This window comes from Anoplopoma fimbria, chromosome 13 (assembly GCF_027596085.1).
Source record: "Anoplopoma fimbria isolate UVic2021 breed Golden Eagle Sablefish chromosome 13, Afim_UVic_2022, whole genome shotgun sequence".
Classification (NCBI taxonomy): Eukaryota; Metazoa; Chordata; class Actinopteri; order Perciformes; family Anoplopomatidae; genus Anoplopoma; species Anoplopoma fimbria.
The window spans coordinates 14,466,254-14,481,070 of NC_072461.1; the positions used below are offsets into that span (position 1 = coordinate 14,466,254).

At 40.9% G+C, this 14,817-nt stretch overlaps 1 protein-coding gene across 1 annotated transcript in view; it reads left to right on the forward strand.

The window, feature by feature from the left end:
- Nucleotides 1-14,476, forward strand: part of si:ch211-158d24.2 (multiple epidermal growth factor-like domains protein 9) — a 31,497-nt gene extending 17,021 nt beyond the window's left edge. Inside the window, exons 4-6 of the mRNA XM_054611049.1 lie at nt 2,483-2,632; nt 10,759-11,028; nt 12,590-14,476. Of these exons, the coding sequence (XP_054467024.1) occupies nt 2,483-2,632; nt 10,759-11,028; nt 12,590-13,125 (956 nt within the window). The 3' untranslated portion in view covers nt 13,126-14,476. The remainder of the gene's footprint in view (nt 1-2,482; nt 2,633-10,758; nt 11,029-12,589) is intronic.
- Nucleotides 14,477-14,817: the final 341 nt, after the last annotated feature.

Sequence of the window (14,817 nt, forward strand, 5' to 3'; positions counted from 1 at the left end):
GGTGTCCTTTCCTATGTCACATGTAGGCTCTTTACAACTACCTTTGCAAAGGTATTTTGATCGCAAGACAATCAGAGCAGACTGGGCTTTTCTTCAGGAGGAGGGGGGCTTAAAGAGACAGGCACTAAAACAGAGCGTTTCAGAGAAAGAGTGAGTTCAGGTATATTCAGAAGGACTGTGTGATAAACATAAGGTGATTTTAAACATTAAAGCATGTGAACATGTTCTAGTAGAAACCCTAAAATACAAGCATGAACCTGAAATTGAGCATCATATTTCCCCTTTAAGCACAGTTTATACATACTTGTACTTGAGTATTTTTCATTTAATGCTACTTTATACTTCTACTTCCCTACTTCCTTTTCTGACGGCTGTAGCTACAAGTTTCTTTGCAGATTAAGACTTTTCACACAAACCTGTGATCAGTTTATAAAATGAATAAAAAAAATAAATAATAATAAGCGTGATATACATAATTATAGATTAAACTGCACAATAGTATATAAAGTAGTTCAAATTAGCTCCATCTCGACAAGCGACAAGCTTTTCAGCAGCTGATAAGACTTTTTAGCAGCTCCAAAGTTCACACTGTGGTAACGCATGGTTTGAAGGCTCTTCCAAAGCTCATGGTTAAAACCACTGTTATGCAAAGATTTAGCAAGCTCTGCAGTCTGTGGACAGGTTTAGTCATGTCTGTAACCTCTGATTATTATGATGGATGCTTTACCACGCAAGCACAGACAGAGGCTCAGCTACAAACAGCACATTAGTGGTAACATCTGCACAAATATTTATAATAATAACAATTAATTACTTTATTGTGGGTATTTAAAGTTTTTTTTCTAATGATGAAAAAGCAAATTTACATAAAATCTTTAATATTACCTTCATATTATCCAAAGGGACTTCCATTACGTGCATTCAATCATGTTGGTACAACCCAAAAAGCAGCAAGAATCACACAAGTACATCAGCTGCATCAAAAAAAGATCTACTTCAAGTGCTACATTTATAGACAATAAGTCGAAAAGAGTTTATTTTTGTATATTCTTATGGATCAAGGGACAGACTGAATTGATAAATTGACGTTCTGCGATGGAAGATGTGCAGAGTTCCTGCTGTCCTAATGTCAAGAGGGAATATAAAGGAATAGTTCACCCAAAATGACAATCATTCCAACATTTCTCTCTTCGTGTAACCTTGAATTCCTGAAAAAAACATTGTTTTTTCTCGCATGCCCCCAGGGTGAATGGAGAATCAAAAAACGGAGAGAAGTCTTGATGAACTGAAGGAGATGGGGGCTGTGTTGAACAACTATTTCAAAACTAAACCATTTCAAAACATCCATTTAAAAAGCTCTCACAAACGCGTGCAGTGTAATCCAGGTCTCATGTATTGTTTGTGCAAATTTTGAACATATTTCAATAAACAATGGCTGTGACTATGATAACTTCATGTGATATACAAAGCCAGAACTAACTCTGACCCTTAACTTTCAGGTGTCTGAGTGTACTTGAATGCACCATCTTTAAGTTTCAAAAACAGAATATTTGCAGGCAAGAATAGGGCCTAATAAAGGATTTCCACCTCTGCATGTTGGAAATAATGATGTCAGTTAGTGTTCTCCTACAGATACGCTTAAATGAAACATCAAGAAAAGAGAATTGAGCAGGTTTCTATCAAGGAAACTAAATGTGATTTAAAATCATTTGAATTTGAACTAATATATTTGTGTTTTAAAAAGCACAATAATGCGTTTATCATAAGTTGATATTTGCTCTGAAATAAATGTATATACATGTAAATATAACTAGCATTTCATTTATTTTCTTTCTCTGACTTCTGAAAGAAATGTGCTTTTTTGTGACTGGCTCTGTTTTTTGTTTTTGTCTTCTTTACTTCTTTGCTCTGATTACTTAAATAAATAAAGGTTAGAATAATGAACAAGGGAAAAGGGAAGAAATCCTGAGTAATAAAATGAGCAGGAAATGGTGTGCATTCACACATACATTTGAAACCTAGTGGGCCTCTGATCCTGTCCACTCAGAGTGATTCTCCTCTGAAATGCTAGATATAATGTGCTTTGGTTGGTTTCTTTGTACTGCTATAGCAATGCTTTCTATCTTGAGACTATTCTCCTGTGCCATGTAATTGATGAAACACAGCAGCGTGGAGCGATATATATAAATGAGGTCGAGCTTGTACTTTGATATGAATTGCAATTCAACACTTGCAACGTTGTCAATGTTTCTGGTGTGAAATAGTAAAATTCAGATGAAAGAAACTGAACACCATCCTTAACTAAAAGCTATCAGCCACACCATTATAAAAACACTTGAAAACCCATATTGTGGGAAGACTTTTCAGTGATGACCTGATATTAAGACTTCTAAAACCACCTGATCTTACCTTCTGTGTTTTGTACAGTGTACAGATCGAGAAAATATCCCCGTAATCATGAGACCTTTGTTCTGCCCTCCAGGAGTGTGTCTGAACTGTGAGGGCAACACCCAGGGATCCAACTGTGAGGAGTGTAAGACTGGTTCCTACCGCGGCCCTGGAGCCGGCCTGACCGAAGCCTGTGCACCGTGTCCCTGCTCCATCTCCACCTCGACTGGCTCCTGTCACACCGGTCAGTGCTTGCTGCTCAGCTTAGCTACCATGGAGCCACACGGTCACTAACTGCACTACTTGAATAGATATTATTCTCATACTCATTTTTGGAAAAACAAAAGAAAAGAATTGAGCGGCACTGTGATGTAGCAGTTAACACTGTTGCCTCACTGTTAGAGGGGCCGGGTTTGGCCCTTCTGTGTGGAGTTTGCATGTTCTCCCTATGTTAGCCTGGGTTTTCTCCAGGTTCTCTGGCTTCCTCCCACACTGCGAAGACATGCAGCTTAGGTCAAGTAAGGACTCTAAAAGCTCAGTTTAGACTCGCGGCAGTGAAGCCGGCACTTGGTGTGTGCACCTCCGCAGGTGGCCACTACGCTTGGTCATGCACCTCTGAATTTTTAACTATGCAGGTGGGTGCTTTTCAGATTTTACAAAGATTTCCAATACATTTTTAGATGCTTTAGAAAACCGGAGGACTTAAAAGTCTTCATTTGAGTAAATATTTTGCAGCCAAATCAAATAGTTTACAGTATATTCAACCTTTGTTCCTTTATAATGCATTCATTGATTGACTTCTTTCTTTTACAGGGCTTGTATAAAGGTGATATAGTAGTTCATGAATAAAAGATAGGAAACAGTTACACTGATGTCTTCTTGCGTATTCACAGTACATTTTTTTCGTATGCCCTCTGGCGTTTCAGAGAACAGCAAACAACGAACAGTACATTATGCGGTGGCCCGTTGATGTGAATGTGAGGCTGAAAGGTTGTCTGTCTCTATGTTTCTGTCAGTTGGGATGGCTATTAGCGATTAATATTGGCGGTTACAGATGATAGATGGATGGATGGAAAAAGCCATTTCAACAAGAAGCAGACAGAATGGTCTACAATATGCATTTGAAGGATATATCCAGGATGTCAAACTGAAGCTTGGTTTATACTCACACATAGCACAGTAACGCTAGCCTCCACTGATGGCACACAACCTGTGGAGAGAGCAGGGTCGTCCTCCGATCAAAGGATTGGTGGTTCTATCCCCGGCTCCGGCAGTCCAAGTCGATGTGTCCTTGAGCAAGACACTTAACCCCAAAGTGTGTGTGTGTGTGTGTGTGTGTGTGTGTGTGTGTGTGTGTGTGTGTGTGTGTGTGTGTGTGTGTGTGTGTGTGTGTGTGTGTGTGTGTGTGTGTGTGTGTGTGTGTGTGTGTGTGTGTGTGTGTGTGTGTGTGTGTGTGTGTGCCCTTAAATAATGATCTCAAGTAATACAGGCATTATAAAGAAATGTTTACTCAAATATTGATTTTTAAGAATCTAAAATCAAATTTTCCTTCTTGGTAAAATCCTCCAACATGTTTATAGTGCTTTTATCAGTGAAATATATGTGACATTCAGGTCTGAAGAGCTTTGATTGTGCACGCAGCGCACGCCTAGTTATAAATATATATTCAGCATAACTTCAGTAGCTAGCATAGCATAGAAGTGCTAACGCTAGTAATGATGTGCTAACATACTCCGATAATGTTATAATATATAATGCTCCATAGGTGTTTGGGTAGCAACGGAACGTTTAAGAATCCCATATCTCCTTCCAACCTCTCTGGGTAACGAGTATCACAATAACACAACGTTATTACCAACCAGTACGAGCTCCAGATCCACTAAACCAGTCTGGACATGGAGAACATCTGAAACCATTGATGAGAGTCTATGCAGCAGAGCTGGATAGTTGTCAGACCCTGTTCGGAGCTGGGCGATGCTACGCTATGATTGGCCATTCTGCTTTTTGAGAGGGGGGGGCAAAGAAAGGGGTCAATTAGGTCAGCTTGTTGTCTTGGGGATTCTGACACTAAAATGTGACATCAATGAAACATTTGTTTCCACTGTCAAACAACACTGTAGCAGTGCTGTGGATATCTCAATGTGATGTCACGCCGTCTACTCTCGTCCAGTTATCCAAAATAATAAGAGACATGCATTACACAACTATAATCCAAACAGTCAGTCTGACTCACATACTGTGTTTAGGAACAAGATGAGCACTCCTTGTAGACAAGGAAAACTATTAACACAAAACTATTAGTGGCTAAACAAACAACAACAAAAGCAGCACCTTGTGTGTGTGTGTGTGGCAGTATTTGACTTAAAATCACTTGATATTGATGTTGTTTTTTAAATTGTGATGCAAACATTTTTTTAGAGGAGTTTATATAGTTTAACTTTATATTGAATGAAGTGTTTGATTTTGTAGGTGATGTGAGATGTTTTGTTTTATGTTTATATATTTATATATTTTAAACAATATAGGCCCAGGTTTCAGAAATTGTGCTATTGCAAAAAAAACAAAAAACTTTTATTTATTGTTTCGGTTATGATAATATCCAGAACAGTAAACTGGAGTGCATCAATCTCTATTCCCAGACAGCCTGACTGAGATTAACAGTGACCTTCCTGAATGACCCCACTTCTGTCACCTCCAGGCTGCTGCTGCCCTACTTACACAGCACACCCAAAGGTCTCTGTTGGGTTGTGTTCTGGGTTAAACTACAGTCACTGTCATATTCCTAAACCACCTCAGTTTAGACTCAAATTTAATTTCAAAACGGCCCAACTAACCTTGAAGGGATGCACCTGTTCAACTTTAGTGCCTGGGGTACCAAATGAGCTTATTGTAAGTCAGGAAAAACAGGAAAAAAGAACATATGATTACAGCATCTGCCTGCGCTGTGTAAGTTATGATTGATTCATGTAACTGCCTGCCATTGGCATGTCACAGCCAACACTAGAATCCATCGGAGCAGGCAGTGTTCTTCAGATTCATTCTCGGGCTGCAGTTGGAAAGTCTTTTTTCATTTAGGAAGGTTCCTGACTGAGGGAAAGGACCAGATGTATCAAAGTGGCAGCCATGATTAATAGCTGGTCACATTCTCTAAATGATAAGGAAAGGTGCTTCACTGCTTCCTTTCTCAGCTCCTTCAACAAAGGATACACTGGACCATCTTTTACCAAAGGATCATGTCATTTCACATTCCTTGCGGCAGCAACATTTAAAGGGACACATCATTCGGCCGTCAATAACAACCGCTGTGTGTAATTGTAGGATATGTGATGTATGGACAGTAGACCTTGATTTAGTTGTACAGCATTGAGTGCTGCAGTAATGAGTCAGCATTTTAGCACTTCCATCCCCCTCGTCTTAAAGGCCTGTGTTTTTTGAGTGTGTTCTTGTTTAGATGCCTGAATTAAGATCTGTGGTTTGCACAAGCTTGAGAGATTTTACCATTTTGTTCTATGACATAAAATGTGTCAGTAAATACTCCTCTGGTATATTAAGAAGCTTTTACTGGCTTTAAAAAAAGCTAACAAGGTTAGGTTGAAAACAAGTGCCTAAAGGAGACGACTAAATATGTGAGCCATGTGTGACTATATTGCATATTTGCTTTATAGCCTAACATTAGCTTTTTTTTTTTACCTATGGCAGTTGCAGTCCCCCTTCAAAAATTGCTTCACTGAACAAAACAGGTAAGTATCGTGAACAATAAGCCAATAGCCCATTGGCTTATTGTTGAGGAAATCAGTGCGATGCTAACTTCCTGTTGGACAACAAAAATATGTCATCACTGCAGCACTTTTGTACGGTTGTTACTGTACTCATTCTCTTTGTGATAAATAAATAAAAATCAACATCTGTCCCCCGTTGTCTAAGTGCAGTCAGATTCTCTGACCACCACGGTTACCTTTTTATAATAACTCATGAATTCTCTTCTCCATTCTGCTCGACCTCATGACGTTTTCCATCAAGGTCAAGTGGTTAGGAAAGACATAGGACGTCACTTTTTTTGACTATTTGAGTCCAGCCTTGGTGAGATAATGCCCACTATGCTCCCTCCACTTCAAGCTCCCGCCAGCTAATGTACTGATCTGGTGTCAGCATGTTTCAGCCAGTTATTTTGGTTAACACTATGGTTTCTATTAAGCCACAAATGTGAGATCAAATGTAGGCACCAGTTCTATTTCTATACCCAAAGATAACCCAGTTATTAGGTAACCTAGTTCATAGTGTGTTCATGTGAAGTGAAGTTCATTAGGCTTTCTGATTACTCCTGTATTAAATGGGCCACCCTGCTATAGAGATAATAGATAAAATTGTTAATAAAATTCCCATTCAATATTTTCAGGACCCCAAATGATGATGTCACAAAAACCCGAAGCTGCTGATCTGGTGCGACTCACGATATTTTCCTGATTATTTAATTAATTGTTTGATCTTTTAAAACGTTGAAAGAGAAAATGCCTCTTTTTCTCAGTTTTCCAGAGCCCAAAGTGATTGTCCAAACCAAAGTCCAAAAGCCACAGATGTTCAATTTACACGATGTAAAACTGAGAAAAGCAGCAAATCATTACATTTGAAAAGCTGGAAAATAAAATGTTTGACATTTTGTTGATGATCAAAATGTTGCAAATTATTTGTTGATTAACTAATTGTTTCAACTCTAGATCAAACTTTTACATATACTGTTATGCTAGCGGAGAGGACACCAGGTAAAACCAGGTTTATTTGTGCTAATGGGGTGATCAGTCAAAAGTCCAGAAGCCATGTTACGCCTTTCCTGGTTTGACCTTACCTGGCTAAAATCATCACACCATGATAACAGTGGTTTGGATCACAGCTTAACCACGTCAAACTGCTCTGAAACATTTCTGCAAACTGCTAACTGAGATTTCCATTCAGCCTTGCATCACTGCGTTCACTCCACTCAGCTCTTCCTCTCACCTTGCCCTTCCCCTTTCTGGACCAATCATTAACAGCATTGCCATGTGCTGACGTGACGACCCGCCATTGGCAGCGGCCTGCATGGCAACACGTATAGATGCACTTAGGCTGTCAGGTTATGTTTGCCCCTGCCAGGGGCCGCAGCCGAGGTTGTGCAACATGGGAGGGAGGGGAAGGGAATCAAACCAGGCTGAGCTGGGACAGCATGAGCACAGCTGGGCCATTTCAGCGCCAGTCAGGCAGCAACAGACTGGGGGGATGGGCAGTATCGCAGCCTCTGTTTAGACAGTAACACCGAAGAGCTGCGCTACAGAGGAAATTATCAAAAACATGCTCCAGGTCCTGTCTGCTGAATTGCTCTTATGTTAATAGTGTGTGTGGCTGTGAAGGATGTGTTAGAGTAGAGGTTGCCCTGGCAACAGTGACAAATGAGAAGATGCCACAATGCTGTATCAATGCTCCCCACTGGAGGAGAGACGCTTTCTAAATGTGCTGATGAGGCCTGTTGCAGTAAAGGAATAACCCTCCACACTGACACACAGAGAGGTGAACTGGAACATTGCACCAGTTCAGAATGTGGGTCACACATATTCAATCATCCATGTATGATTGCATCTTTACTCTAGGTATGGCTGGGCTCATTCAGTTCATCATGAGGTTCATCAAATATTTGTGTTCCGGTTTTAATTTGTCCTTCACTCTCTTTAAGAGGTGAGGGCGATGGTGAACAAGCAGGTCAGGTCCTCTGGCCTGTACAATGCAGAGCAACTCATGTTTCCTCCTGGTCATATAACCCAGCAGGCCGGCTGCCTTTGAACCCTCAGCAGAGGTTAATTTAAGCTTATCAGGAGAAGCCTGCACAGTCCTGGAATACAACAGTCACATGACCACACTAGATAGAGACTAACATCTAGGCCATTGCATGTCTAAATCATTCAACACTGAGAGCTCTGGTGTGGTGAGGACTGGGTTCTAAATGAGGAGCATCAGTTGGTCTATAGAATAATTAGTTTGTTTATTGTCATACCATATACCCCTCATATGTATCCATCTTTGGGAAACTGCTTAAAATGTCTATAGCCTCTATAGGGTTCAGTCTGTTATGGTATGTCCCTTGGCCCACTGCCCTGCCTGAAATGCACTGCATCCTTTTCTGTTCCATACTGAGGCAGCCCCCCTCAGCCTTAGGGTTCTGCTTTCCCTAATCCAAGTGAGGGGCTATGTCTTGTTTTGACCTCGATATAAGGGCCTTCAAAAGTCTAGCTGCTTAACTGGAAACAGTTTCCTATGAGAGACCCTACCAGGTGCTATAACCCTCAACAGCATCCATTCACTGCTTCCTTGTATGAAAAGGAAGTAGTTGAGGTGGTTTGAGCATCCTGATGCCATCCTGTGGAGTCATTTTGGGTACGTCCCGATGGGAGGGGGGCCATGACGAGGCAGACCTAAAACATGCTGGAGAGGGATTATATGGCCCATCTGGCCTGGGAAAACCCTGATATCCCCCAGGAAGAGCTGGAGGACATGACTGGGGAGAACGGCATCTGCTCTATTCTGGATGGATGCCTTCATTTTCACATTGTACTTATCATTAATAGGTTTTATACGTGTGGTCCAGGTGTGCAATTGTTAAAATCAATAATGTTTTTAAGAAAGTATACAGATTGATGACAGAAAACCAATATAAAGTAAGGTTTTTGTAAGGTGTTTGTCCACCATGATCCTCCAAAACAGCATCAATGGTCCTCCAAAACAGCATCAATGGTCCTTGTCAGTGAAATTCAAGTGTGTGAAATTCTACTGGAGGGATGAACAGCAGTCTTCCAAAAACATATTCCCTCATTTGGTGTTTTGATGGTGGTGGTGAGCACTATCTGACATATCGCTCCAAAATCTTTAACAGGGGTTCAATTGGTTTGAGATGTGATTCATATTCAGATTAACTTTATTATCCCACATGGGGAAATGTGTTTGGTCCAGTGCTCCAGACATGAGAATAGCATAAAGTCCACAGTACAATCATAGAATCACATGCCAAATAAGACCACCACACACATAATACAACACATTTAGACTGAGACAGAATAAACAGTCAAAAAATAAAAACTGTCAATCCACTTTAAAATCAAATGATGATGTGAAATTGCATATGATTTCCATACTCATCAAAGCATACAGTGAGCACCCATGCCATGTGAAGACCCCTCTCATCAAGTTAGAAATGTTTCATTCTAGGATAAAGGCGATCAGAATAACTCACCCATTCCTCCAGTCATTTATGGAGGAATCTGTTTTTGCTACGGTTCTCCGCTCATCTTTTTAGGTTTTTCATTAAATCTGGTATCCATCTGGATGTATACTCGCTTTTCAAATACCGTGTGTGTGTGTGTGTGCGTGTGCGTGTGTGTGTGTGTGTGTGTGTGTGTGTGTGTGTGTGTGTGTGTGTGTGTGTGTGTGTGTGTGTGTGTGTGTGTGTGTGTGTGTGTGTGTGTGTGTGTGTGTGTGTGTGTGTGTGTGTGTGTGTGTGTGGTACTAACCCCCTGTCAGTCTAGCCTCACCCACTGAGTGTTCTATTATAGGGCCAGGGTATACCATAAAGCAGCAGAGATCCACAGGGGAGACACAGGGAGGACAGCAGAGTGTGGAGACTAAAAGTTCTCCCCCAGACCGATATAATGTCATCCTGAGCCACTAGTAGAGCAGTGATAGCTGTTGCATTTGGGATTGCCTAATTGAAGAGAAGAGCATGCACATTCAAAACAAAATGGTAGAATTGAACATTGAAACTATCTTTTAAACATCTATTTTAGTCAACTTAATTTTTTTATTAACCTTATCTTACTTTAATTGTTATTCTATCAGGCACTGATGCTAATATATAAATCCTTTATGTTTTCACTATTGTTTTTATTTTCATGTTGTAATGTTCTTACTTATTTTACTAAATCTCACGCCTCTATTTTCCACTGGGGTTGATATTACTTCTTGTAAACGTAATATTCATTACTTCGTAATGTTTTGTTTTTTTAATTAATGTTATGTTGTCTCACAAGAACTTCCTACAGGATTGAGTAGGTTGCTGTATAATGTAGAAAAGACAGGAACCATCAGGGACTTGAACAATTGGGTTTCTTAACTGAAAACCAGCAGAATATATTTTTGGATTTGTGTCATTGCATGAGGTGAAATCTGGTGCAAATCTGTCAAAAACAAACTGTTCACCACAACTCTAAAGTCTTGAAAGAAAAAAAAAAAGCTGCGGGTCATGGTCTGGTTCTGGAAAGTCTTTTCAAGGCCTCCCTTGTAGCTCCGGCATCAGCAGTGGTCTGATGGTCTGATGGTCTGGGCTCATGTGTGTCTTTGCCTGTTCCTGTGCAGATCTCAGTGGCTCCCCAGCGTGTGACCAGTGCCTTCCTCGGTACGGCGGCCCGCAGTGTGACAAGTGCAGCGCCGGCTCCTACAGAGCATCTGGGGTTTGTGTTCCATGTGACTGCAGTGGGAACGCAGACCCTCAGGGTCCCCCCCAGCTCTGTGACCCCGACACTGGCCAGTGCCTCCGATGCATCAACAGCACCACCGGGCCCCAGTGCCAGCACTGTGCTCAGGGCTTCATAGGGGACGCCCGGGCGCGTAACTGCACCCGTCCAAGTAAGACCCAGCGACAATGTACCGTTTGGTCTAACGAATGATTTCATTACATACTTCATACCTACTCTACATGCTGCACATTTTTATTTCCTTTATGAGGAAATGGAGCTACCTGAAGATCAACATGGACAAATTCTAAATGTTGTTTGAGTAGTACACATGCAAGCCTGTCGACCAGAATCCCTGGATTTTTGAGTGAGGTGTTGTTGGAGCTTCTCAAAGCAGTTAAAAAAAAGGAACCTTGTCAGACTGTAGTTTGCTGGTTCTGGCTTTAACAACACATTTTAAAGAAGTAAAATACCTTTTTCCCCAGCAGACTCTGAACTATTAAACTAATAATATTAACAGTGTGTGCTGCTTATCAGACCTCTGCTCGGGTATATACAGGTCTAAGTAGTCCCACCTTACAGAGCCGGGAGATGTCAATCAAGCACACCTACACAAAGCTGCTATTATTAAAGTTTATAAAACAATTGTACTAAATGTTTTGTTAACAGCCTTTCCTCTCTAAATTTGCTGAAGAGCAAAACTTACTGAAATACTGAAATATTAGTAAATGAGAACTAATAACATTAACGATAACAATGTGAGTTGTTCTAGTGTTCAGCGTGAGGAGATCAGGCAAAAGTAAATGGACTGCAGCCATTATTAAGGGTTATTCAATAATGACACCTCTGTCTTTTCTGCTTGGAAAAGTAGATTAAGTTTTGACTCATGAAAAAGTCCTAAATCACTCCATATGTACTCTACTGTTGTACACAGCACCGATAGTGTCCATACTACTTTCTACAACGATACTACAATGTAATGCATTGCTCTTTTTAGACTTGTCTGTGATGAGGCAAAGTAACGATGATTAGAGTTTAGACACAGAATCTGGTAGTTGAGACAGTTATTGAAGATACTCACTAATGGAGCTGATCTATGCCTCAGGTATGCTGGACATTAAACACATGATTTATAAATTTTGTTTGAAAGTTTGAAAACAACTTTTTTGCAACAAAAAAAATACACACAATTATTTACATTTGACATATCATTAAACATAAAAAGCATGTGTGTGTTATTTGCTAAACTATCATTCACCTGCACCCAGAATGCACCTGTGAAAAGACCTGTAACCAATTAGATCACTTCCTAAAACCTGTTTTTTATTTTGCGTGCATTGTATGCAGTGTATGACATCATTTTGTGAGGCACTTTGTAACTCTGGTTTTGCAAGGCGCTATAGAAATAAGGTTTTTATTATTACTATTATTATTATTATAAATAGAGATTGAGTGATTTTTTTGAGACAGCTTTGAAAATCACTTAGTTTTAGTGATCTCACATATGACTTTAACAGCTGTACATCAATTATATGAGAAAACATACTGATTACTACAAGCTTTTAATTGAGAAAGAGACCGCAGCAGGTGGATCTACACTAAGCGGTAGTTGTGTCTTTTGCCACACGGTGTCACTAGCATTCCGCTATGTATTCCGCAATCACAGGCCTTCATTACATTGGCCTATGAGGATTGTGAAATAAAATGTTCACTAATGCTTTTTCTCTCCTTAGCACCGCGGCTCCTTCCCACACCAGCAGATACGACATCAGAGGCTACCACGTCGACCACATCTTCGCCCACCACCACCACCACCACCACCAGCACCAGCACCACTTTGAACTCCGCCAAAGCAAGAGGCCTCCCAGCTTCCACGTCCGCCAGCAACACAAGCACCGCGCTGAGCACTGCTGCCACCACCCAGGCGCTGTTGACCAGCCTGAGCAGCCCCACTGACAACACCACAGCGGCCCTGACGGAGGTCTCCTGGACGCAGTTCAACATCATCATCCTTGCCGTCATCATTCTGGTGGTGCTGGTGCTGCTGGGCTTCGTTGGAGGCGTGTACACCTACCGGGAGTACCAGAACCGCAAACTCAACGCCCCCTTCTGGACCATTGAACTGAAAGAGGACAACATCAGCTTCAGCAGCTACCACGACAGCATCCCCAACGCTGACGTGTCAGGCTTACTGGAGGACGAGGCCAATGAGGTGGCGCCCAACGGACAGCTGGCACTCACCACGCAGGCCAACTGCTACAAGGCTTAGCACTCCATCCACCCCCAAACTTTACCGTTGACACAAAGCTGCTGGAAAGTACCAAATCCAAAGCTCCCTCATGTATGACTGCTTGTTTTTACCCTGCTGGTCTGCAGCACTTCGCAACACAGTGAGATCTGGCAGATGTGATCAAAGATACGGAAAAGAGATTCAGAGTTTCCACTTGAAACGTGTTCCCTGTTTGATATGATTTTGTGTGGAATGGCTGATCAGTGAAAGGGTCCAAAGAAAAGCAGTGTTTGGTTGAGTTGAGCCTGCAGAGAGCCCTGGTGTGCAGATCAGTTAGCTCATTTGCATAGCATAGGACAGGTGCAGGGCAAACACCTGTCAGCTGAAACAATGATCCTGACACTGGTTAGAGGACTTAAAGGAGCCAAGCATTTCAGATATTTTTTAAAATGGAATCTTGACTGTTTAAGTTATTACTGGATCACATTAACAGTGATCGGAAACTGAGACAATGATTGTTATTTAATGAATTTTTATTCTGTTCTTATTTATTGGTTGATGTTTCTTTCTTGGGAGAAATGCTGCACATGTATGGTGTGTTTATTCATGGTGTTATGTGCTGTCGAATGGTAATTTGAATTGCCCAATATGTTTCCATGTATTGTTTTTGTGTTTTGGAGATAATCATAGGGGAAGATGAAAGGGTGCTGGCACAGAGCATTTTAATGACCTCATCTTTTGTTTATAGCTTCCTGTCATTGCTAAAGCGTGCCAGCTCACCTGCGTATCGACGAGGAGTGTTTCTTTTGACACAACTACCGATTAACAACTCTCACCACCTAGCACTACTGCATGGTAGTGACTCAGGCTGGGCTCACATAAATCACCATAATCTGCTTGGGATCTAATCTGCTATTTGCTACCAGCCTCAACAAAATTGAACAAAGCGTCACACTTGATCCTGGACAAGGGTCCCATGTTTTCCGTGTTGTTTAAGTTACCATTTGTTGGGTGCATTTCATGTTACCACGGTGAATGAGTAAAGCTAATTATGGAACTTCCTCCTCAGGTACTGGCTCTTTCCCTAGTGTGATCACTGTAAATATGATTATTGTACAGATGAATGTGAATAGTAGCACTATTATTGTACAGGTAGAATACTGTGTGTACACTGTCACTCAACAAGCTCCCACCTTTCACTCTCCAGGGTGTGATGTTGCAGTCAGCCCACAGCTTTTTGTATTTTCATTTCTTATTCTCTGTAGACTTTGCCATATACGCAGCTGCGGGACTAAAATGCATCCCCAGAACTCAAAACGAAGAATAAAATGATGTAAATAATACCCCAAAATCAGAGGTCAACTCTCAAATAAAAACGAGTTTAACTGTTGTATTTGTTTTTTTCACTCACAAACCTTTTCCTTTAAATCACTGCCACATTTTCAAGCACTCCTCCAGAGATATTTGAATACATAAAAAAAATACTCTGCTGGAAATAATATTAAGAGTCTTGTTTTTTCCATGTTAAAAGTTAAATTTTGGACCACGATAACTTCAAGTTTGTTGTGATGTCACAAAACCCTGCTGGTAAGCAGACTTCTAGTGTCAAACTCTGCACAAACATCATTCTGTACGGTGAACCTCAAACATCCAAGTAAGAATAAGCAAAACACATTTTTATCAATTAATTATGTAGTAATTATTCTACATCCCCTATGTTGATTCTGCAGA